The 25,397-nt window shown below is 54.4% G+C and overlaps 1 protein-coding gene and 2 long non-coding RNA genes across 3 annotated transcripts in view; 1 reads left to right on the top strand and 2 right to left on the bottom strand.

The window, feature by feature from the left end:
* The window catches only part of LOC139603485 (uncharacterized), a 117,701-nt gene that overhangs the window by 36,072 nt on the left and 56,232 nt on the right, over positions 1 to 25,397 (bottom strand). The gene's annotated exons all lie outside the window — the stretch shown is intronic.
* LOC139603500 (zinc finger protein 22-like) lies at positions 15,032 to 16,737 on the bottom strand. The gene is made up of 3 exons (XM_071454464.1): positions 16,662 to 16,737; positions 16,179 to 16,250; positions 15,032 to 15,993 (listed from the first exon to the last, which is right to left on the bottom strand). Exons 2-3 carry the CDS (start codon positions 16,228 to 16,230, stop codon positions 15,632 to 15,634), a joined length of 414 nt encoding a protein of 137 aa, XP_071310565.1. The 5' UTR covers positions 16,231 to 16,250; positions 16,662 to 16,737; the 3' UTR covers positions 15,032 to 15,631.
* On the top strand, positions 18,091 to 21,742 carry LOC139603487 (uncharacterized). The gene is made up of 3 exons (XR_011683695.1): positions 18,091 to 18,596; positions 19,826 to 20,196; positions 20,692 to 21,742. It is a non-coding gene; the product is annotated as an uncharacterized lncRNA (long non-coding RNA).

Here is a 25,397-nt window from a genome sequence, read left to right as displayed (position 1 = left end):
CCGGCAGAGCCCAGGGCAGGGCTGTCTGTGCAGCCCCACAGGTGCCACGGGCTCTGCAGGAGCTGGCAGAGGCTGCCCAGCAGGGAGGCCATGGGGCACAGAGCCCCAAGGCTGCTGTAGGCACCACGGCACAGGGGCCGTTCCCAGCCGCAATGCTCCTGGCCTGGGCTGGGCCTGCACAGGGGCTGGGCCACCATGGCTGGGCCAGCACAGGGCCACAAAGGGGCCACACAGCCGCTGCCGGGGCTGACAGCAAGGCCAGGCACACACAAGCAATTGCTGAGCATGGCCTGCGCTGGCCAGGCCTGACTGTGCCAAAGGCAGAGCTCAGCTGCCCTTGAGGGCTGCAGCAACACTCCAGAGCCCAAAGAGCCTCCATGGCTGTGCTGGAGACCAAGGCTGCAGCAGGGAAATGCAGGGCTGCTGTGGGGTGGGGAGGCCATTAAATTCCAGCACACACCTCAGCTCTCTGATGATCCCAGCACCATGCTGGGCCCTGTTTCAGACTGGAGCAGAGCAGATGTTGATGGGACAGGAACCCTGTGGGGCTGTCAGGGACCTGCAGCTTGCAAGGTGCTCTGCTCTCCCTCAGGTGCTCTGGGAGAGATCCAATCCCAGCTGGGCACCTCAGGGCACAAGTGGCACTGCCTTTCCATGGGCCCACAGCTGATGTCTGCCTAGAAAGGGGCACAGGTGTTAATGCCTGTTAGTTTCATAATTATACAAGCAAATCTTTTTTATCTATGTCAATTGAGCATTCTTAAGAAATGGCAAAGTTTTCCAACCAGGAACAGGAATTTTCTGGATCTACTGGATTCTTTGACTGATGGCAGAAGAAGAAATACTGATTTTCCCCTCTCCCTTTTGCACCAACATTTAGTCTAATATTTCATGACCCCCTTCCTTTAGGGGTTTCCGTCCCTCCTGGTTAAATGGCCATGTCTTAGGACATCTCTTCATTTAGTGCAGCTGGACCTATGTCTTTCGTATTGCTCCAAGACTTCCTCCTGCAGATGTTGTCTGGTCATTCCAATGCATCTCCCTTGACAGCCATCATGCTTTGAGCTTCAGGGAATTGCCCAATCTTTCAGAAGTTTAAATATTTCCTTAGTTGTAGCTTTTTCTTTTATATCACCTCTTCTTATATCTTTGTCTAAAATCCTTAGTGTATGGAAATCCCTTGTGGATGGTGGACATGTCAGATGTTGCTGCAATGTCAGAAGGAGCTGGGGGAAGTGTTTTGATGTTTATTACATTTTATCATTTCACATTTTTTATGCTGGCCATGAAGAGAAACCTTTCTGTGCCTCTGAGTCTCACCAGTTCCTGCTCCCTCAAAGGACACAAACCTGATGAGTTGTGGTTCCCACTCCAGTGGCTGCACTTGGACCTCCCTCCATCCCCAGAGCAGAGCTCCCTTGTCCCAGAAAGTGCCTGGCAAAGGAGGAATGAATGAAATAGGACAGGCTGTGGGGATCAGGGGCAGGCCCAGGGAGAAGAATGACTTTTGCATTTGATGGAGCTGTGCCTTCCCTTGCTTTTGTTGGCTGACAAGAAATGAACATCCCTCTGTGTCTCGGGCGGGCAGCTCCTTCTCCAAGGAAAGCAGGTGGGAGTTGGAGCCAAGGAGCTGAAAGCTGCAGGTGCAGCCTGGGCTGGAGGGAGCTCAGATTTGCACAAGGCTGCTCTGAGTGCCAGGGCTTGGATGGGGGAAATGGTGGGGTGGGGGTAGGGACAGAGTCTGATTGATTGTCAGCCATGAAGGGTCTTGATTTTCATATCTATTCCAACTGCATGAGGAGCTACTTGGATTCAGTGTCAATTGGAGATTGCACATATCAATGAATTAACAGGGGAAAAAACCCTAAACAGGACCTAAAAAATCTTTTCTCCCTGTCTTTTTAAATATCATGTATTCAGTTTGAATACACTACTGAGATCTACTTAACCACATATGATTTGAAAATTAAAATCAAATGATTCCCAGAGGCTTGGCTTGTTCAGGTGTTCTGAATGTCAATGAGCCCTGGGACACTGAATTCCTGCACTGAAGAGCTGAAGGCTGAACAAGCCTCTGGAGCAGTGAAATTCAGCAGCAGCCTCCAAGTTGCTGAGGATGTCAGCAGCCCCCAGTGAGGCCATCCCTGCCCAGAGACCGTGGGGGAATGGGCAGACAAGGAGAGCGTCCCTGGGGCTGGGGCAGCACAACTCAGAGGCACCAGCGGCTCCAGCTGGGCAATGGAGTGTGGAATGTGGCTGGGAAAGCCCTGCCTGGGCTGGGCCAAGCAGAACAGACAAGTCCTGACCCCCATCCACTAAAAAACTCTCTCAAGGAGACATTTAAAAGAATTACAATTGTTTGTGTACTCTGAGTTGGACTCCCTGGAGAAATACCGACAAGAGATTGTCAGGAGCTCCGAACTATAAAACAGTCTTTACTGGGAACTTTAGAAAATCAGGGAAACTTTGGCAAAAGTTTGGTTTTGTTTTATTAATTTAAGGTTTTTCTAATCTTGTGATTTCTTAACTAATGATTTGATGAGTATGGTGGGTTTTAGTATTGGTTAATTATTTATGTATTTATTTTGTTGTGAGATTGGATTACGAGAAAGGTAAAGTGGACTTAAAATTTTAAAAGTGTAAAAAGAAATTTTTATTGAAAGTAAATTAAGAAAGAAAAAAGGAGTAAGAATTTAATTCTTTCGAACATTTTATTTTTCTTTACAACTTTTTCTTTTTACTGACAATATAAAGAAAGTAAAATTTCAATTTCTAGTTAGGTGACTATTTCTAGAATAGCCTTTTTTTAGTTGACTTAGGGAGAGACGTTTTTCTTGTTAAGGTTATGGAGATTTTTTTTCAAAAGGAAAAAATTGGTTTTTTGTGGTTCTTAATTTTGTCATGGATATCAGTTCTGTGGAACTTTGGTATTGTTAAGCTGTTTTTATTTCCAGAAGCTTTTCTACAGCTTGTTGATGGGCCATGTCAACTTATGGGATATTGTTTTAAAGATGAGTTATTTAAAGGTAAAAGCTTTTATTATTTACTTTTGCAATTATTTTTATCTCTGGGAATAGAGATCTTCTCTTGGGGGTACTGGATTATGCTTTTATGTTTTCCTGTTTAAACTTTTTATAAAATTACAGTTATTTTAACATTTGGGTTTTTTTAGTATGCAGGTTCTTTGTTTGATAATAATTTGAATATTTTTATTTTTTTATAATTTTATGTGCTATAAAAAAAGAGTTTTTTCTTTATAGTTTATAAGAGGGTTTTATTTTTAAGATTAATGTACTTTTTCTTTTTTTTTTTATTTGGGATTTCATGTCTTCTTCACTGTCTTTGATGGTTTTATAATATTTTTATGTTTGTATTTTGTTTTTCCCTTTTACTTGAGGGAGGATTGAAGTATTGAAAGGGTTAGCACCTGACCTGCCAGTAACTTGTGGTAGAAGTTATGGTTGGGTTGTGTTAGGATTGGTTTTATGGTTGGTTTTTGTGGGGCTTTTTGTTTAATTTTAGTTGTAGGGTTATTTTGTATGGGTTGTAAGTTTTGGGGGTTTTTGGTTTTAGTTGTGTTGGGGGGAGGGGACTTGATGGTGAGATTTTAATGGCTGTGGCTGGCTTTGTTCTGGTTGGGGTTTTGTAGCCTCTTTTGTTTTCCTGTTTGGGAGCTGTTGGGGTTTGGTTTGGTCAGAATGGGGCCGATGGGGGGGGGGGGGGGGGGGGCGCAGCCTGGGGAGGGGGGAAGGGGCTCAGCCCATGGCAGGGTTGCTTGGTTTGGTTTGGTTTGGTTTGGTTTGGTTTGGTTTGGTTTGGTTTGGTTGAGATGGGGGCTGAGGCCAGGGCCGCTGCTTCTTTGTCGACTGGAAAAAAAAGAGGAGGCTCCTGGGTTTTTTCATCTTTAACATTTGTGTTTCACAGAGGCATGTTCAGTATCTCAGTGGTTTAACAGATTGTCAGTTACACAAAAAGTTTGGTATTACTTTTTAAAATTTTTCTAATGTCAAATTACAACAGATATTCAATTAACAAAAAACACTTCTCAAAGCATTGACTTGGCCCATTCAACTTCACAAACTCTAAGCCTGTTCAATTTAATGTTAATAAGAATTTACACGAGCACAGAAACAGAAGAAGAAGATGAAGAAAGAGAAAAACACAAAAAAGATACAGAGAAGCACACACACAGCTACCAACTCCTGGATTGCAGCAGTGTTCAGATGGAAATTCCAAGAGGAGGTAGGGTCAAGATGTGTGCTTGCCTTGTGGTCAGCCTTCAATACCCCTTGGTCTCCCTGGGCCCTTCCCCCAGGTGGGACTTGGGCTCATTTGGTCCCTCAGGAGCTGGGCTGGGGCTGCAGAGGTGGCTGTGGAGCATTGCCTGTGCTGTGCCAGGGACTGGCAGCCACTGCTGGGCTGGGATAGAGGCTCTGGGGGGATTGGGGTTCCAGAGCAGGGCAAGGCTGGACTGCCCCTTCCTCTCCCCCACATAAACTGTTTGAGCCAACAATCTCCTCCAGTCTGTCACAATAGGGAATGTTGGAGGTGGACCCCAAATTTGGCCATGAACACCTGGGCACGAAGGACAGTTCTTTTCCATAGGAAGGAAAGCACAGAGCCCCACTGTTTCAGCAGCAGATGAGAAGTGACCCTCAACATGCCAAGGTCAGCTGGACCGGTCAGGTGGTCCCTGGGAGGCCAAGCCAGCCAGACTTGTTCCATGTTCCTTTGGTTTTATGGCCCCCATAGTGTCACAATGGCTCCCTGGTTCCATGGAGCCCCGCAGTGTCATAATGGTGACTTGATTCCATGGGGTCCAGCAGTGTAACCACAGACCCTTCTTTCGATTGGGTTCCACAGTGTCACAGTAGCCCCCAGGTTTCATAAGGCCCCAAAGTGTCACAATGGTCCCAATGACTCCATGAGGCCCTGCCGTGTCACAATGGTCTCCGTGGTTCCCCAGGCCTATCAATGACATGGGAGGGACTCGTCTGTTCATGAGCCCTGCAATGTCACAATGGACTTTGGACCCTGGGGGTTTCTGGTGTCACAATGGTCTCCTTTGGCTCCACAGTGTCACAATGGAGTACTGATGACACAAGGCCCCACAATGTCACAATGGACCTTTGGTTCCATGCAAACCTGCAGTGTCATAAAGGCCTCTTGGTTTCACGAGGGCCCACAGTATCACAATGATCCTCTTGGTTCTGTGGGGACTCCCAGGGTCACAATGGTCTCAGTGGTTCCATGAGGCCTCACAGTGTCACCATGGTCCCTTGGTCTCACAAGGCCCTGCACTGTCACAATGGTCCCATGGTCTCACAGGGCCCCACTGTGTCACAATGGTCCCATGGTCTCACAGGGCCCCACTGTGTCACAATGGTCCCTTGGTGTCACAGGGCCCCACAGTGTCACAATGGTCCCTTGGTTCCATGGGCCCTGTGCTGCTGCATTCCCTCCTGCCCTTCTCAGGCCGCCCTGCCAGCTGAGAAATGCTCCTTGGGCCTTGGCCTTGGCCAACAGCCCCTGGGCTCAGCTCCTCTGCAGCTCATCACAAACACTGTCTGCTCCAGGCACTGCTGCTGCCCAACCAGCTCCTGCTTTCTGGAGGAGCAGCCCTGGGAACTGGTTTTGTTCCCTCAGTGGCACAATATCCCTGTCTCACGCTGCCAAAGAAAGCTGTTGGTGCCCAGTGTGGCCAGGATGAGCCATTGCTGGGACTGAAGCCCCTCTCTTGGGGCCCTGCAAACAGTGCTCCAAAAGGAGCCCTTGGAGCTCTCCTGGGCCAGCGACTCCCTCTGAGCGGGGCCGCTCCCAGCCGGGAACTCTCCCGTTTGCTGCACTCGGGGATCCCCAACAACGACGGAGCCTGGGCCGATCCCCCCACTCCTCCAGGCTCAACCCTTCACCCGCTGGGGAGATGCCAAAGGATCCACAGGGAGCATTTCCTGCCCTCAGGGGAATTTCTCACAGGTGCCTTGCACTGACTCTTTGTGTCTGTGTGCACACAGGAGTGCCCGTGCTGGGGAAATGTGGCAGAAACTCTGCTCTCTGAAGGGTCTGAGTGCCTTGGATAGCTGAGTCAGTCAGGCCTGTAGGTAAGATTACACCATGAGGCATAAGCTAATTTACATGCTGCTAAGAGTTGTTCTTTTGCTAAGTTGTTATCTTTAATATAACTTATAAGCTAAGTTGAATATTGTTAATTGTTATTCCTCTGTTAAATTGCTAACTTAGGTTTTAAGTTAGGTGAAATAGTGTTACGTGCTGTTCTTTTGCTAAATTGTGAAGTTGACAGTATCAGTTAAGGTTAAGGTATAAGTTAAGTCCTGCTAAGTTTGAGCTCTATTAAGCTTCTAGGCCGTATTCCTTTTATCCTTGCCCTAACTGTCCTTGTGTCACACACACACACAGGGACAGTTCTCGGCTCATTTCTGGTTAGATTGCCTGGATTTTGTTTGGTTTTGTTGTTGCTTTGTTTCCTTGGTGTGCCTGAAGTGTCCAGTCGGGAGCACAGTGACTCTTGCCAAGGAACTTTGTGCTGCTGTCCCTTAATATTAAATCTGGTTTTTGCTGATCCCTTGATGGGGATTTTTTCAGCGCTCTCAAGGCCTCGTTGGTACCAGGGTGAAGGAGCCCTGGCCCAGGCTCTGGCCCTGGGGGACATGGGGACACTGCCGGGGGGTCCCTGTCCCCCTGTGCCACCCCCAGGGCCCCGGCTCCCCGTCCCCGTGTCAGGCTCTGGGGTTGATCTCGTGGAACATCCTCTGGGGGAGGCTGCGGTGCCGGGGGCGGGGGGACCCGGGGGGACAGGGGACCCCGCTGTGCACGAGCAGGGTTGGACTGCTCTGGGGGGAACTGTGAGGGGGGCCGGGGCAGAGTGACCTCCCCAGGGACCTCACACAGCCCCTGTGATGTCACACAGCCATTTGTGTGATGTCACACAGCCATTTGTGTGATGTCACTCAGCCATCTCTCTGATATCACAGAGCTTCCTGTGATGTCATACAGCCCCTGTGATGTCACACAGCCCCTGTGATGTCACACAGCTTCCTATGTTTATACACACCCCCTGGGATAGCACACAGCATCTCTGTGATGTCCCAGAGCCTCCTGGAATGTCACACAGCCCCTGTGATATCACACAGCCATCTCTGTGGTGGCATACTGCCCCTGTTACATCACACAGCCCACTTTGATGTTACAAGGACATCTCTGTGATCTTACACCGCCCCTGTAATGTCACAAAGCCTCCTGAGATATCACACAGCTCCTGTGATATCACAGACCCAACTCTATGATGGCAAGCTGTGATGCCATACAGCAGTGCTCTAATGTCACAGAAGACTATGATGTCACAAAGTCACCCTGTGATGTCGCAATCTGTTCTGTGATGTCACAGCTTGCTCTATGATGTTACAGAGCCACCTGGTGATCTCACAACTCACACTCTGATGCCACAGAGCCACAATCTATGATGGCAGAGTCTGTTCTGTGGCCTCACATACTGTTCTGTGATTTCACAGCCAGCTCTGTGATGTCACAAAACCCTCAAGAACTCAGTTACATTGAAATGCTGCAGTTTCTTGTACTTTCAAGAGATCCCTGCCAAGGACACAACTGGGAAAGTGTCCTAGGTTCCAGGTAGCACAGAACACTGGTGGCAGGGATGACAGGTGGGGACAAGCAAGGCAAAGGTGTCTCTGGTGCTGAGCAAACCTGCGCCTCTGTCCCTGCAGGCTGTTGGCATCCCCGGGCTGCCCCACCTGGCTGGCCCCTTCCTTTGCTGACAGCTCTGCCTCCTGCCTGCCTCTGCCTGCCCACACAAAGCCTTGGGCTGCTCCAGGCTCCTGCTGGGGGACGTGCTGCACTACATCCCTGCCCTGCCAGGGAAATTCCTTTCTCCTGGTGTCCACTCGGGGCCTCCCCAGCTGTCCTTGGTGCTATTATGTCTTCTTCAGGCTCATTCCCACAAGGAAGAAAAGCTCCAGCCTCTCTGAAACCACCCTTCAATCCCACCCAGGCTACTCCTGTTCTGTCCTCAGTCTCCACACCATTGACCCCAGAGCCCTCAGCCTCTACTTGCTGGTTTAGTGATGAGGCCTCCAAACGCCATCTTGGGAGATTTTTGGGTCCTCTCCAAGGTCTGTAAAAATGGAAAAAAGCAGTCAAAATTATTTTCTCCCAAACCTTGCAGTGACAGAAGAAGGGTCAATATATTTAAACTGGATGAGGGTGGATTTACATTTATTAGAAGGAGGAATATTGAGATGAGAGAACAATGATGAGAGTGGCACAAAAGTGTAAGTGTTTTTGGGATTCCAATTCCCCATCCCAAGAATGGTCCAAGAGCAGGAGCTTTGTGCAACCTGACCCAGTGAAACCTTCTCATCCTCAAGAACAGAATTCCTGTAGTGTGGGTTCTCTGATGTGCTGGGCAGCCTCACAACGCTTCTGGCCAGAATGTCTGCTGAGGGCAGCCAGGCTGCTGCAGGGGCAGTGACCTCACAGCCATCACCCTGGGCCTGGCTCTGCCCTTTCCTCTGCCCCTGCCTTGGCTCTGCTGGCATGAAGAGTTTTGTCATTGATATCTTGTCCCCAAGGTGCTGGGGCCAATGGCTTCCCAGTCAGGCTCCTGGAGCACAAGTGGCTTTTCAGAGCCCAGCCAGGAAGGAGCCCTGAGGCAGCAGCTCTGCAGTGGTGGCCACCAGGCTGGGCTGCCAAGGGAGGCTTCTGGCCATGGCCTGCAAGCAGCTGCTGCTGCCAAGGTGCCTTTGGTGCCTCAGGCTCTCCCTGGCACAGCTCCCAGCATGGCACTCTGCCCTTGTGCCCGAGGCCTTCCCTGTGCTGGGTCTGGCCTGGGACTTTTCCTGCAGCGGGACCTGCCCTGCTGATGGCACAGGAAAGGCAGCTCCTGCTGGAGGAGGAGGCTCTGCCTGCAATGGGCTCCAACAACTCCAGCAAGGCCCTCTTGACTTCAATATTGCTTCCTAGAGCACTATGTTGTAATAATTGTTATAGCTCCTGTACTGTGGAGTAAATAACTCTGGTTAAGATCTTTCTATCTGATCATGATCAGAATCAATCAGAGCTCTATTTATATAAATTTATCTGGTATTCCATCATTAATCCTGTGGGAGAAATTGGGTTAAAGTTTTATCCACCTGTCCAATCTTTTACACATAAACCTTTGACAAATTCTGGGGCTGGGATTGGATCCAGCTGCTCCCAGTCTCCTCTCTTAGAAGGAATTTTTGAAGTCTAGGGGCACTGCAGGGGTTTGAGGATCCATGGTGTCTGTTGGGGGTAATTTCTCCATCTCATGACTCAGAAGGAGTTTCTCCAATAAAGAAACAAAGCTTTTGCCTGAAGCTCCCACTGTGCCCATGGCAGGAACCCCTGTGAGTGTCTGGGACATCCCGGCCCTTTGGCAGCCTGGGGACTCCTGGGATGTCACCGTGGAGCCCCCGTGAGTGCCTGGGACAGATGGGTGCCTTTGCAGCCCAAGATGCCCTGGGATGTCACCATGGAATGGCTGTGACTGCCTCTGACCACAGGGCTCTTTACCATCCCCAGAAAGCCCTGGGAGGTCTCCATGGAGCGCCTGTCTCTGCATGTGACATTCCAACTCTGGAACAGCCTGGAGACTCTTGGAAAGTCCCCATGGAACCCCTCTGAGGGCCTGTGACAAATCTGATCCTTAGCAGGCAACCATCACCATACCCTGTTGTTACACTGTGTTTCCATGGCAGCCATCACCATGACCCTGTTGCTATGCTCAGTTTCCATGACAACCATCACCAGACCCCCCCCCCCGTTGCTATGGTCAGTTTCCATGGCAACCATTACCAGACACCCCCCCCCCCCCCCCCCCGTTGCTATGTGCAGTCCCTTGGCAGCTCCATGGAGACCCCATGCCAGGGATGGTTGCCATGGACACCAGCTCAGGCCTGCAGCCAGAGCCCGTTGCCATGGCAACCATTGGCAGCCCCCATCCCCAGGCTGATGGGATCCCAGAGCCACAGAATTGGCTGAGCTGGGAGGGACCCATCAGGATCCTCCAGTCCAACTGCTGGTCCTGCACAGGACACCCCAACAATGCCAGCCTGGGCCTGGCAGCGCTGGCCAAACGCTGCTGCAGCTCAGAGAGCCCTGGAGCTGGGACCCTCCCCTGGGGAGCCTGGCCAGGGCCCCAGCAGCCTCTGGGCAAAAACCTTTTCCTGACATCCAACCTGAGCCTGCCCCAACTCAGCTGCAGCCGTTCCCTCCACTCCTGTCCCTGGGCACCAGAGGGAAGAGGTTCCCACAGCCCCAGCCAGGGACCCGCTCCCAAGGCTGCTGCCATGGCCACCAGGGCTGGCACCAGCTGGGATGCTCGGTTTCCACGGGCCGGGCTTCAGGAATGGGATTCCCCAATTTCCTGCTCCCGCTAAAACCGCGCTGCCCTCGCTGCCCTCCCGCCTCCCATGGAAAGCACAAAAGGCAAAGATCCCGGGCTGGGATAAGAACAATTTATTGGGAACATCAACGAGATAAGGAACAAACAGGAAGAGAAAAAATATTGATAACAGAAGGGATAAGAAAAACTATTTGCAGAGAAAACTACAACATCAACAACTGGCTCTCCCTGGCCACATATTTCCTCCTGCCTGGAAAGGACACCCTTCTCCTCAGGGAGAGAGAGAGAGTCCCTTTCCTGCCCCTGGCAATGACCTGAGGTGGGAGTGAATGCAATGACAGGGCCATGGCAAGACACTCATGTTTTTCAATGCCACATCATGTCACTGGGAGGGGCAGGACAAGGGATAGGTGTCTTCCCAGGATGGATCACAGGGAACATGGATCACCAGGGCTCTTCCCAATCCGGGCTCTCCCATGGGGGTTGAAACTGGAGTGGTGCATGAAGCTGTTCCTGCAATCAGGGCATTGGCAAGCCTTCCCTTACTGGTGCCTCTGCTGGTGTCTGGTCAAGTGAGAGCTTCAGGTGAAGCTCTTCCCACACTGGGGACACTCACAGGGCCTCTCCCCGGTGTGGATGCGCCGGTGGGTGACAAGGTGGGAGTTGCGCTTGAAGCCCTTCCTGCAGTCAGGGCAGTGGAAGGGCCTCTCATCCGTGTGAATCCACTCATGCAGGAGGAGATGGGAGCTGGTCTGAAACCTCTTCCCACACTGGGTGCACCCGTAGGGCCTCTCCCCTGTGTGAATCATTTGGTGGATGATCAGCTGGGACCTCTGACTGAAGGTCATCCCACATTCCCCACATTAGTGTGGCCTTTCCCCAGTGTGGATCCTCTGGTGGCAGACCAGGGTGGAGTGCTGGCTAAAGCATATCCCACATTCCCCACACTCATAGGGCCTCTCCCAGGTGTGGATGCGTTGGTGGGTGATGAGGGCAGACGTGGAGAGCTTTGTGGACAGTTGGCTAGCTGAGAAAGGTCACGTAGACATAATAATACCGTTGGTTAAGCAACAAGGAGACAAGTCTAGGAGTCAGCAGTCAGTGTCCAATAGTGGACAAGGGCATTGTGCCCTTGGTGCAACAACAGGATAGGGAAGAGGATCTTTTGCCAAAAATATGAAGATAGTTTCAATAGAATAACTACAAGAATGTAGAAGTAGCAACAGAATAACCATAAGAATGCAGAAGTAGGCATAGTTGGTTGATAAGTAACTAACCAATAATGAGCTCAGCCTTGCAATATGTATGAGCTTCATTAACACCAATATAAATAAGTGAGACTATCAATAAAGTTTGAGACTTGCTGATCACTCATATTGAGTGCTGCATTTCTTCCGCCAATCCAACAACATGGTGACCCCGATGTGATTCCTGTAACGGCAACCACGGTGGATCGGTGTAGGAGTTCGGGTCCTGTCGCAGCAAGGACGGCGAATAAGCACCGCTGAAAAAGGGAAGGTGGCGTGCCCTGGGTGACCTCACAAAGAGCCCGGCCGATACGTGCTGCCGAGACCTTGTAGGGCTGCAACAGCACTGACGTTCTTAAAATGGAAAGAGAAAGGCAAGCAGCATATGATTTATTGACTTGCTTTTTACAAAAGCGTCAAGTTAAGGGCATAGATTTGCAGAAAGAGCTTCCCAGGTTAGCTTACGGGTGTGAACAAGGAATTTTTCAAAATCCTCATACAGTACATGAACTAATGGAGTGGCGTAAATTTGGGGACACGCTGTGGGAGGCAGTTATAGATGAAAATAAAACTGCAAAAAGTTGGGAAAGCTATGGCGAGTTGTGCATAATGAGTTATTACAATATCAGGCAGAAAAGAAGGCTGCACAGCAAGCTAGCATGGCGCGTGATAAGAATAAGAGTTATGGGGACTGGTTCAATTGTCCGTGACCTCCTGCCACATCTGCAGTCATTTTGCCACCAACATCAGCTCCTGCTTCAAGCAGCAGCTCACCCACCGCCTGTGCTACAACAGCACTGCCTGCACCGCCTGTGTCAAACCCTCCATCTCCTCCTCCTGGTAATGAGCTGATCCCTGGGTCAGAGAGTGACCTAGCGGGGGCCATTGCACGGGGGCGAAGGGAGGCATGGGCAGCGGTAGCAAAAGATATCATCGTTACGGGGGATAAAGAGCCTATAAAAGCAGCTATGGATGTTGCTTGTCCAGTGATATTTCACCTGTGGCAAGGGGCGGGTTTCAAGCAACAATAACTGCTCTAGACTGGAAGCTGTTGTTGCAATTACGGTCCCCAGTTAGTCAATTTGGGCTAACCAGTGAGCCCACAAAACAAATGCTTGACTATATCCAGGGGACTCAGGTGTTACTGCTGGCTGATTGCAGTGGAATAGTGAAGCTTATCTTCACTCAGCATCAGCAGCTCTTGTTTAATGCACACTGGCAGGCACTCTGCCAGGAATGCGTAGCAGTAATACGGCAGCCAGGTGACCTGTTACACAGGATAACCCTAGAGGAGCTAATGGGTCTAGGGCCTTTTCTTCGGACAGAAGCACAGGCGTTACTCGGTCCTGATAAATGTCGGGAGGCTATGCACCTGGTGCTGTTGGCTATAGATAGGATAAAAGAGCCAGGAGGGGTCCCCTCTTATATGGGAATAAAGCAAGGAAGAGATGAGTCATTCGGATCTTTTATAGATAAGGCAGCCAATGCTATCGAGCGGGCAGGAGTCCCTGATTTCATGAAGGGTACTTTGTTGAAACAATGCACACTCAAGAACTGTAATCAGGCTACAAGGAACGTATTAAATACCCTAAGAGCTAATTGGTCTATAGAAGAAGCTTTAGAACGATTGGCAAATTTGCCCATAGGAAATCAAGCGATGTTAGTAGAAGCTATTAAGGAGTTAGGAGCAGGATTACAAAAACAGGCAGCAGCCTCACAGTCAGGTGTTAGCTGCTCTTGCACCCCTACAAGCAGCAGCAACAAATACTCCACGGGCTCCATCTGCTGGCCGATTTAAATGTTACCGGTGTGGAGGCATAGGACATACCCGAAGGGCTTGTCAAGCAGCCAGCATCAGGTGCCAAAATTGTCGTTTGGATACCCACAACACCAGAGCCTGCCGACACCGCTCGGGAAACGGGAAGGCCAGCGCGTCCACAAGCTGCCGTGCCCAGACACAAGTAGCTGCTGTCAACACCTCAGCCCAGCTTCCCTTCAACCTGTCAACACCTCAGCCCAGCTTCCCTTCAACCAGCCACCACGGGAGCCTTGGGCTGGACGTGGCAGCCGCAGCAGCAGTAACATTGATGACCACCCAACCGGAAAAGGTTCCGACTGGAATAAAGGGACCAATCATCATTGATGGACAACCTATCTGAGCTTTGCTCCTGGGACAATCATCAGCCATTATGATGGGATTGTTTGTTTTAGCTGGGGTAATAGACGCTGATTATATGGGGGAAATTTTTGTGCCATGGTGCATACTCCTTTTCCGCCAGTACGAATCAAGAGAGGATAGCTCAATTGGTTCCATTGGAGCAGATGACTAAAACTTTACCCCCTCATCAATCACAGTCAAGAGGGGAACGAGGCTTTGGTTCCACTGGAGGACTCACTCTATTAACAAGGAAGCTGAATGATCGACCAAAGCACACTGTAATAATAGAGTATCAGGGTGGGAGGCAAACCTTGGAAGGTTTATTACATACTGGTGCGGACTCCAGCATTATTAGTCCAGATTTCTGGCCCCACAACTGGCCATTACAGCCAACCACAGGGACAGTTACCAGGGTTGGAGGCCTAACACTTGTGAGAAAATCACCCATGTTACCTGTAACTATGGGCGGAAAAAGTTTACAGAATGTTTTCTCAATTGTACCCTTGCCCCCTACTGTGCAGTGCCTCATTGGTCGGGATATTTTGGCTCAAATGGGAGTAGTGCTGACAAATGAGCACCCTTTGGGCTAACGGCCATTGCATGGACTTTCCTGATCCCACTCCGATGAAAAACAGAGGACCTGGTGTGGGTTGAGCAATGGCCCTTAAAAGGGGAAAGTCTCATTCAGGCACACAAGCTGGTGCAGGAGCAGTTTGACCAAGGACGTCTCCGGTTATCTGTTAGTCCTTGGAGTGCTCCTGTTTTTGTGATCAAGAGGAGATCTGGCAGGTGTCGTCTCCAGCATGATCTACGTGCCATCAATGATCAGATGCATAGTATGGGAGCCCTGCAGCCTAGATAGCTCAGTCGGTAGCTTTCTGGCTCCAGGGGTGGCAGCAGCAGGCACCCATGCCACCCTAAATAAGTTGGGATGCTGGCTTGCGAAGCAAACCAATGCCACTTCTATGGCGCTTTCTAGCCTTTTGCTTGATGTTGATTCTATTCGCCATGCAACGCTTCAAAATAGAGCTGCAATTGATTTTCTTTTACTTGCACAAGGCCATGGTTGTGAAGAATTTGAAGGCATGACTTGCATGAACCTTTCTGACCATTCATGATCCATCCACTCCCAACTCTCTGAGTTGCGGAGGTTAACTGGAAACTTACAGGTAGAATTGGGCTTTGATATTGATGAATGGATCAAATCTTTAGGCCTGGGATCATGGTTACGCTCTATTGTTAAGGTCAGCATTATAGTGGGCATTATAGCTTTGTTAGTAGTATTAATTTTGCCGTGGTTTTGCATATGCTTACAAAACATGGTGCAAAGGATGATATCTGCTGCATTTAATCAGACCATGCTTGTCCAACAGAAAAACAGGGGACGTGTGGAGAGCTTTGTGGACAGTTGGCTAGCTGAGAAAGGTCACGTAGACATAATAATACCGTTGGTTAAGCAACAAGGAGACAAGTCTAGGAGTCAGCAGTCAGTGTCCAATAGTGGACAAGGGCATTGTGCCCTTGGTGCAACAACAGGATAGGGAAGAGGATCTTTTGCCAAAAATATGAAGATAGTTTCAATAGAATAACTACAAGAATGTAGAAGTAGCAACAGAATAACCATAAGAATGCAGAAGTAGGCATAGTTGGTTGATAAGTAACTAACCAATAATGAGCTCAGCCTTGCAATATGTATGAGCTTCATTAACACCAATATAAATAAGTGAGACTATCAATAAAGTTTGAGACTTGCTGATCACTCATATTGAGTGCTGCATTTCTTCTGCTGATCCAACAGGTGGAGCTGCAGCTGAAGCCCTTCCCTCATTCCCAACACTCATAGGGCCATTCCCCAGTGTGGATCATCTGGTGGCTGATCAGGGTGTTGCTCTGCTTGAAGCTCTTCCCACACTCCAAGCACTTGTACGGCTTCTCCCCATCATGAAGCTGCTCCTGGGCCACCAGCTCTGAGCTCTGGCTGAAGCTCTGTCCACCTTCCTGGCTCAGGTTGGGTCTTTCCTCTTCAGAGCACCCTGTGCTGGGTTTGGAGCCCCTCATCCTGCAGGTTCTCCAAGGTTTTTCCTCCCCATTGGATTCCTGTGCCCTGGAGTCACTCAAAACGGCCTCTTCCATGAGGTTCTGCTGTGGGGATTTGTCCTCCCTGCTCTCCATCCTCAGCTCCTTCCCTGGGGGAGGAAGGACAAGGAGAGGATGGGATTTGCCTCCATGCCAGAGGGAAGGGGAAGGAGATCCCCCCAGTGCATCCCCAGCAGGACGGCGTTGGCAGAAGGGTTGTCCTGCAGCTGGGGCCGTGCTGGGCTGGGAGATGGAGCAGGAGAGAGGGGGAAAGGGGCACTGACTTCCTCCTCACCTGCCTGGGTGTCCTGGGCCATCTTCCTCTTCCTCGCAGTCTCCTGCTCCATCTGGCCAAGGTGTGGGAATCCTGGTTTGGGGAAAAACAAGGGATCAGCATGGTGGGTTTAATGGTCCCGCTGCCCAAGTTTTGGATGGAGATGTCACTGCTCCCTCCAGCCTCGGGGGCCCGGACCCTGCTCATCCCCAGCCTCCCCCATTCCTCCAGGCTGCTGGGGATCCCCTGGCTCCGGCATCGCCCCTCTGCGCTCTCCCCACTCCAGGGCTCCCACGTTCTCCCCCAGCTCTCCCGGGGATCCCCAAACCCAACATCACTCCCCTGCCTGCAGGTACCGGCAATCGCCACGTGGGACACCCCAAGATCACTCCAGGGCCATTTCCGGCCCAGCTTTGGGGTCCTGCAAGATCCAAACATCCCCTGCCCTGCCAAACCACCCTGCCGGAGACCGCCCGATGCATTTGGGGTGAGCTCCCCGCTCACCTGCGGTTGCGGGGGGCGATGCCGGGGGACCCCGGCCCGAGCGGGGGAACCGCGTGGGGTTGGTGCTGCTCCTCCTCCTGCTCCTCCTCTGTTCCTCCTCTTCCTGCTCCTCCTTTCCTCTCGATCCTCCCTTTCCCTTTCCCTTTCCTTTTCCTCCTCCTCTCTCCCTCCTCTCCCTCCCGCTCCATCTCCGCTCCCAGCCCGGCCCGGGCAGTGCCGGCACCCAAAAGCAGCCGCGCTCTGCCCTGGGGGGGTTCCAAAGCGGCCCCGCCCCGCCCGGCACTGGGAGCGATACTGGGGGCGCTGGGAACGATGTTGGTAGCACCGGGCAGGAACTGGGAACGCTCTCCCTGCCGGTGATGCTCTTACTGGGAGCACTGGGAACGATGGTGGGAGCACCGGGCAGGAACTGGGAACGCTCTCCCTGCCGGTGATGCTCTTACTGGGAGCGCTGGGAACGATGGTGGGAGCAGCGGGCAGGAGCTGGGAGCGCTCTCCCTGCCGGTCCCGCTCTTACTGGGAGCGCTGGGAACGATGGTGGGAGCACCGGGCAGGAACTGGGAGCGCTCTCCCTGCCGGTCCCGCTCTTACTGGGAGCGCTAGGAGGGGACTGGGAGCAAACAGCGCCCGGACGCGGCTGCAGCCGGCGGGGGGCGGAGCCAGGCCAAAGGGCGTGGTTATGCAAATACGGGAGCGATCGCGCGCTGGGATTGGTGGGTGGGAGCAGCGCGGGGCTTCCTCGGTCACGTGAGGCCGGGGGGGCCGGAGCGATGTTGGCGGCGTCCGGTGAGAGGGGACAGGGAATGGGGACAGGGAATGGGGATAGGAATCGGGACCGGGAATGGGGATAGGGGCCGGGAATGGGGATAGGGAATGGGGTCAGGGACCAGGAATGGGGATAAGGAATGGGAATGGGGAATGGGGACAGGGACCGGGAATGGGGATAGGGAATGGGGTCAGGGACCGGGAATGGGGACAGGGGATGGGAATGGGGACCGGGAACGGGGAATGGGGACAGGGACCGGGAATGGGAACAGGGAATGAGGACAGGGAATGGGAATGGGGACAGGGACCGGGAATGGGAACAGGGAATGGAGACAGGGACCGGGATTGTGGACAGGGACCGGGAATGGGAACAGGGAATGGAGACAGGGACCGGGATTGCGGACAGGGACCGGGATTGCGGACAGGGACCAGGAATGAGGATGGGGACAGGGCCAGGGACCTGAAATGGCACTGGAAATACGGTACAGGGATCAGGAATACAGGACAGGGAGAGGGAATGGGATCCGGACTGGGATGGGAGCAGGACCGGAACGGGTTAGGGGGGACATGAGAATGGGCCGGGGAAAGGGGAGTGACTGTGGGAATGGGGCAGCCACAACAGGGGACACGAGGCGTTGGGATGGGGGCACATGGGGACAGTTCCGGGGCAGGGGGTCCTTGATCAGCTGTCCCAGAACCTCCTCCAGGGTCTCCCAGTGCAACTGGAGCCGCTCAGCCTGGTGTCCCCAAAGCCCTGAGCAAGCCCCAAGTCTCTCCCAGGAACCCTCAAGTCCCTCACACCCAGCATCCCCCACATCCCCTGCAAGACCCCCCATGTCCCCATCCTTGTCTTAGCTCAACGTCTTTATTTTTACCCTGCTTTTAGGAGGTTTGGAAGGGCAAAGAGAAATGAAAAGAAAATCCAGGCCATGGGGTGGGGAGCCAGGAGGATATGGAGGCCCCAGCCAGGTGTCTCCTCAACAGAGATCACCAGCACCACAGACCACCAGGGCTCTGTCCACCGGGGTCACTGGGGATCATCCAGCGCGGATCCTCCCGTGGGGGATGGAGCTGGAGCAGCGCATGGAGCTCTTCCCACACTGGGCGCACTCGCAGGGCTGCCCTTGGTGGTGCCTCCGTTGGTGATGGGTCAAAGCTGAGCCATTTGAGGTGCTCGTCCCACACCTGGGACACTCATAGGGCCTGGGACATCCCCAGGAGCAGGGCTGGGATGGGCTTTGGTGCCTGGGACATCACCAGGAGCAGGGCTGGGATGGGCTCTGGTGCCTGGGACATCCCCAGGAGTGGGGCTGGGATGGGCTCTGGTGCCTGGGACATCACCAGGAGCAGGGTTGGGATGGGCTCTGGTGCCTGGGACATGCCCAGCAGCAGCGGGGCTGGGATGGGCTCTGGTGCCTGGGACATCACCCGGAGCAGGGCTGGGATGGGCTCTGGTGCCTGGGACATCACCAGGAGCAGGGCTGGGATGGGCTCTGGTGCCTGGGACATCACCAGGAGCAGGGTTGGGATGGGCTCTGGTGCCTGGGACATCACCCGGAGCAGGGCTGGGATGGGCTCTGGTGCCTGGGACATCACCAGGAGTGAGGCTGGGATGGGCTCTGGTGCCTGGGACATCCCCAGGAGTGGGGCTGGGATGGGTTCTGGTGCCTGGGACATCACCAGGAGTGGGGCTGGGATGGGTTCTGGTGCCTGGGACATCACCAGGAGTGGGGCTGGGATGGGTTCTGGTGCCTGGGACATCCCCAGCAGCAGCGGGGCTGGGATGGGCTCTGGTGCCTGGGACATGCCCAGCAGCAGCGGGGCTGGGATGGGCTCTGGTGCCTGGGACATCCCCAGCAGCAGCAGGGCTGGCTGTGATGCTCTCCAGTGCCTGGGCCATGCCCAGGGGTGCTGCTGGCTGGGGTTGGGTTGGTGCCTGTGCAGTGCCCAGGGCAGGGTCACAGCGGGGCAGCTCTCAGTGTCCCCAGCAGGTCACGCTGTCCAGGGCAGCCGTGCCAGCGCTCACTGCGCACTTGGGGCAGGCTGGGCTGGACAGGGCTTGGGGCACAAACGCCGCCCCCGGGGCTGGGCTCTGCCCCTGCCTCTGGGGCCCAGCCCCTGCCGGCAGCACCTTGGGCAGGGCACGGGGCTGCTGCTGGCCCAGGGGGACAGGCCTTGCCCCCTGCCAGCTGCTCGGGCCCCTCAGGTGCCCGTGCCACATCCCTGTGCCTCCTGTCTCCGCTACTCCCTGCCACCTTCACTCCCTCCATCAAAGCCCCTCTCAACCTCTTCACTGTGACCTCTGGAAGGAAAGAAAGGATGAAGGAAAGGAAGTGTTGTCTCTTCACCCTGGCTGGATGCCAGGCACCCACCATGGCTGCTCTCTCACTCTCCTCCAGAGATGGGCAGGAGGGAGAAAAATAGAAAATAGAATGAAGGCTTCCTGGCTTGAGTTAAGGACTGGGACAGATCACTCAGCAAATGCCATCATGGGCAAAGCATTTTTGAAATTACAGGTATTAATTTAATTTATTTCTATCCAGATCAGGGCATGATAGTGAGAAGTAAACTAAAGCTTCAAAAACACCTTCTGCCCGATCCTCCCTCCTTCCCAGCTCTGCCTCCTCCCCCAGTGGTGCAGGGAGACAGGCACTGGGGGCTCTGCTCCGTTCATCACCCGTTGTTTCTCCTGCTGCTCAGGGAGAGGAGTCGTTCCCCTGCTGCACCGTGGGGTCCCTCCCCGAGACACTTCTCCATGAACTTCTCCAGGGTGAGTTCATCTCACGGACAGCAGCTCTTCACAAACTGCTGCAGCTGCCTCACTCTCCCATGGGCTCACAAGTCCTGCCAGGACCCTGCTCCAGCGTGGGCTCCTCTTTCCACGGCTTTGCAGGTCCCTGCCGGGTCCCTGCTCCAGCACAGGTTTCTCATGTGGTCACAGCCCCTGCTCAGGCACCCCCTGCTCCAGCACGGGCTGCTGCAGGTGCTGCAGGTGCGTCTCTGCTCTCCGGGCCCTCCAGGGGCTACAGGGGCCCAGCTGCCTCCCCAGGGGCTGCCCAGGGAATCTCAGGGCAATCAGCTCCAGCCCCTGGAGCAGCTCCTGCTCCTCCTCCTGCCCTGCCCTGCCCTGCCCTGCCCTGCCCTGCCCTGCCCTGGGGTGTGCAGAGTTGTTCCTCTCACATGTTCTCACCCTGCTCTTCCCTGCTCACAGAGACACAACTACACAATCACCCATTTTCTTTTTCTTAAATCTCTTTTCCCAAAGGTGTTACCACCATTTCTAACTGGGCCAGCCTTGGCCGGCGTCTCGTCCATCCTGGAGCCAGCTGGATTTGACTCTGTGGGACGTGGAGGAGCAGCTGCTTCCAGCAGCCTCTCACAGAAGGTGCTCCTAAAGCCCCTCACCAAAACCTGGCCATGCAAACCTAGTATAAGTATGGCAGAGATTTTATTAATTCTTCTTATTTCCATTATCTTTTTTTTTTTTTTTTTTTTGCTAATTATAGTACAGTTCTTATTATTACTAGTAGTTTTAGTCTTTTTGACTCTATATTAATAGTGGCTAGAGTAGAACTGGAAACAAAGGTTCTTCATTGCAAGTAGAAGTTATAATTTTGGCAGCCTCTTGCCCTGCCCTGTTCTGTGTCATTGCTGTGTGTGAAGCTGCTGCTGCCAGGGCTCCCTATTTGCCTGGTTTGGGAAATTCAATGGCATTGCTCACATGTCAGAAAGAGAGGGCTCCTTCCATTAAATGGATTGCCTGAGCTCTTCTAGTCCCAGTGTTGGAAGTTTGTTTTCTATCATTGTTGACTTTCTCAGCTTCTATTACTATTTGTGATTTTATAACAAAATGTTCTCAGATGTGACTTTGCAAGATTCTCTAATCAGATTCAGTTTTTTTTTGCTCTTGGATTTCTTAATGGTGTGTCAGAGCTGAAGGCAGCATTTTGGGTGGGAAGCCTTCAGTGGGAGCTGGGATTGCCTCAGCAGCAGCTGGTTGTGCAGATGTGAGCAGAGATAACGGAGATGCCATGAAGGGAATGTTGTGCCCGGCGGGAGCCCGCAGTGCCCGGCTGGAGGGAGCTGCGCTGGGAGCTGCAGGTTGTGCCGGGGCCGGGCAGTGGCCGGAGCCCCGGCCAGGGGCCGGCGATGGACACTGACCCTGGGCCGGGCAGGGGCTCGGGGCCCTGCGGCGCCGGGCGCTCGGTGCCCGCTCACAGCGGGGCTGTGCGGGAGCCGGAGCAGCGAGAGAGCCCGGGCCGAGCATCAGCCCCGGGGCGGGCACGGCTGGGAGGGGACCCAGCCCGGGGGTCCCGCAGAGCCTCCCTGCTCCAGAGCCGCAGCTGCGGCAGTACCGGGGGCAGCTGCCGGGACCTTTGGGGCACGGAGGAGCCGCGGGTGGGCGTTCCAAGGGCTCCTTCGGGGCAGGATTTTGTCCCGGTGCGGGGCAATTCCCGGGGCTGGGCGGGCTGGGGCCGCTGCCGAGCGCCGCCGCCTTTGCCCGGAGCCCCCGGGCAGAGCTCTCTGCTCGGGGCTGTGAAAAACCACGTTCACTCTCCTGTGAAGATTTAGAGTTTAATAAAGGACAAGGGGAGACAAGGACCACGGAGCAAAGGTTATTACGGCCGGCTGCATCTTGGCACTGAACCAAGTCCCCCTGTTATCTTCGGGGATAGCCCTTCAATACCTTTTCCTGACATCAACTTGTTGCATATTCATAGACCCTTGTGCATAGTAAACTTTTTCCCAAACTAGTTTCCATATTCCAAGAACTGTTTAGCATGGCTCCTCCTCGGTTCCACCTTTTTACAGCATGCGTATTCCTGGTTGTGGTTTTACTCCTTTTTTATTACCACCTTCAGTTTTGGCCCCGGCCCACGCTGTCTTCAGACGGTGAGTGCTGATAGTTGGCACATCTGCAGCAGGTGTCCTCATCCCACGTTCATTGGATGTTACCCCATCCAAGCAGGCATTTTAACACAAGCATACTTATATCAGCTATTTCACTACTATGTCTAAGCTTAATTAACAACAGAAATAAAAACTGTATCTTTATAACAAAGTTATTTTAACACCACACATAAAATCCATGTGAATATTTGCGAAAAGCCAATATTGCAATATGTATCTATAACAGGGCCGAGGGCCGGGCGCCCCTCGGCGGCTCCGGTCCAGCAGAATTTTGGGGGTCCCGGTGTTGGTGCCGGCAGAGCCCCGGCGCTGGGCCGGGGGGTGCGTGGGACCCTCCCAGGGGGGCTTGGGCTGCCCGGGGCAGGCGCTGCATCCTCAGCCCGGAGCCACGGGGGGATCGCCCGGGACCGGCGGGCTGGGGGCTGGGAGAGCGGAGAGGGCGGCACCGGAGCTGGGGGAGGCTCTGCAGCCTGTGGGGTCGGACACTCCGATAAGGGGGACCCCGGGAGCCCGGAACGGGGAGCCCGGATAGGGGGAACCCCGGCAGCCTGGAGATGTTGGGACCATGGACAAGGTCCCAACTTCAGGGCCTTGGGAACCCTGGGCCCTGAAATGGGGACCACGCAAAGGCGGCACCCCTTGAGCCAGAGGGAGCAGGGGGTCCCTGTGCAGGCTAAGAGGAGCAGGAGAGTCCCCGTGCAGGATAAGGGGAGCAGGGGGGTCTCGGTGCCGGCAATGGGGGTTCAGGGTCCCGGTGCCGGGGGTCCCACTCCCCCCTGGCCCCCCAGGAGCGCCCCCAGCCCCAGCGCTGGAGCCATCGCGCTGCTCCTCCTCGCTCCCAGGATGATCCCAGTAGAACTCAGTCGTCCAGGAGCTGCTCCCAGGATGATCCCAGTACAGCCCAGTCTCTCCCACTCCTGGCATGCCCCCCAGCCCTCTCTGCGTTCCGACCTGTCCCGCCTCCGTCCCCGCCCCTCCCGCGGGCTGCGAGGGCTCCGGGAGCGGGGGAGGAGAGGGAGGGAGGGAGAGAGGGAGGGAGAGAGGGAGGGAGGGAAGAAGAGGCGGAGCGGCAGCAGGAAGCAGCAGCAGGAGAGGGGAGGATGAATCGCGGGGTCCCGGCGCTGCCTGACCTCGACCTCGCAGCCCCGGGAGCATCGCCCCCCATCCCGCAAGGGCCCGGGCAGGGGGAGCGCGGCCCAAATATCCTAGGAGTGCCTGGGTTTGGGGTTTTTGGGGGGGATGTTTGGAGCTGGCAGGGCTCCAAAGGCGAGCCGCAGATGGCCCTCGGGTGGACATCGGGGGTCCCCGGGAGGTGTTTCTGGGGGGTCCCGGTGTGGGTGACGGCAGAGCCCTGGCGGGGGGCGGGGGCATGCGGGTCCCCCCGGGGTGGGGGTTGGGCTTCCCCGGCCGGGCCCTCCGAGCTCTGCCGGGGCCACGTGGGCAGCTGCGTTCCCCTCTACTCGCTCCCTGAATGGGCTTCAGAGAGTTCCAGACAGAAAAGAAGCACGACTGAGCACCTCCTCCATGTCCTCCTGACTTCTCCTCTGTGGCTTGCACTTAGGCTCCCAGCTTCACTTTCCTTGTCTCCTTCTCTATCCCAGGTGACTACACCATGGATCCTGCCAACAAACACATCTTCCATACCGCACCAGCCAATAGCCTGGCCACGGTGCTCGGTGCACGTGATGGGACACAGCAGTGCTGTGAGGAGACCCCCCACAGCCAACTCGTTCCTGGCTGACCCAGAGCTTTTCCGAGGCATTCCCTGTGCAGGTGACCTCGAGGCCAGGCTGCGGGACTCGGTGACATGGAGCATTTCCAAAGCGTCTGCCATCCCTGCGGCCGGTGCCCTTGAGGACGGACTGCAGGAATTGCAGTCCTATTTCCTTTTGGAGACTTCTCTCTTGCTGGTGCCCTCGAGGACAGACTGCGGGACTTCCTGTCCTGTAGCCTTCCCGAGGCTCCTCTGTTGCAGGTGCCTTCAAGGCACAACTGCAGCACTTGCTCATCTTCAGCGCTTCCGAGGCCTCTCTGCTTCAGCAAGCACTCCTAACTGCAAAGAGTGACATGGAGCAGAGACCCCCCAGCGTGCCCAAGCTGGCCTGGCTGGAGGAGGAAGAGGTTGGAGCTACCTCAGCACAGCAGCCTGAAGAACTGGAGCAGTTTCAGCTGCTGCAGGAGCGTGAGTGTCCGAGCTGGGCCGCAGGGCTGGTGCCTGTAGCCAGCTTGGCCCCATCCCATCCCATCCCATCCCATCCCATCCCATCCCATCCCATCCCATCCCATCCCATCCCATCCCATCCCATCCCATCCCATCCCTGTCCTGTCCTGTCCATGGATAGGACAGAAGCTGGGCTGGAGCACCTGGCAGCCGTGCTCCATCCCCCGGGGCATCCTGAGGCTCTCCCTGCCTGGGCGGTGCAGGGCTGGGCTGTGTTCTCTGGCCTCTCCCGCAGCCCCTCAGCTCTGGCTGCACTTGCTCTTTGCCAGATGCAGCCAAGGACCCGACAGAGGAACAGGAAGCCGCCCGTGGCCGCTTCGGCAGAACGGCGCAGGTACCTGCAGCCATCCCCACCTGGGCTGGGCCTGCTGGCACTGCTCAGCCAAGCAGCAGGCTTGGAGCGCTCCATGGATTCTCCCTCCCTTGCTGCCCTTCTCCTGCGGACCCTCTGTGAATTCATCACGTGCCTTTGGCAGGAAGAGACTGCCGGTGCGGGCACGGGCATCTTGGAGAACCTTCTGTTCCTCGATGCCGAGACCGGTGCTGCCATGCTGGATTTGCTTGTGGAGAAGGGTGTCTCCAATCCAGTGCGAGTAAGCAGCCTGGGGCAAGGGCTCATTGGCCCCAGCAGTGGTGCGGCGCCTCGAGCCGGGTCTGCCGGCCTCCCTCGGCCTTTGAGGCCCGGCCCGATGCGTTTGGAAGGGAAGCACTTCTCAGGGGAAGTTGCTGCTCTGGCACCTCTGCCAGTCTGCCCGTGCCTTCTGCAGGTGCCCGCCATGGTGAGGTCCATCCACCAGTGGCTCACGGCCAATGAGGCTGCTGGGCACAGGCTGGACAAG

The sequence above is a fragment of the Agelaius tricolor genome, unplaced genomic scaffold, assembly GCF_023055355.1.
Source record: "Agelaius tricolor isolate 1412-34295 unplaced genomic scaffold, bAgeTri1.0.p SCAF_39, whole genome shotgun sequence".
NCBI lineage: Eukaryota > Metazoa > Chordata > Aves > Passeriformes > Icteridae > Agelaius > Agelaius tricolor.
This window is presented reverse-complemented; position numbering and strand designations above follow the sequence as displayed.

Excerpts from the sequence above, each read along its gene's own strand:
- LOC139603500 (XM_071454464.1), bottom strand. The coding sequence starts at position 16,230 with ATGGAGCAGGAGACTGCGAGGAAGAGGAAGATGGCCCAGGACACCCAG. Across the intron at positions 15,994-16,178 it reads GGCCCAGGACACCCAGGCAG|GGAAGGAGCTGAGGATGGAG; the intron begins GTGAGGAGGAAG and ends TTCCTCCCCCAG.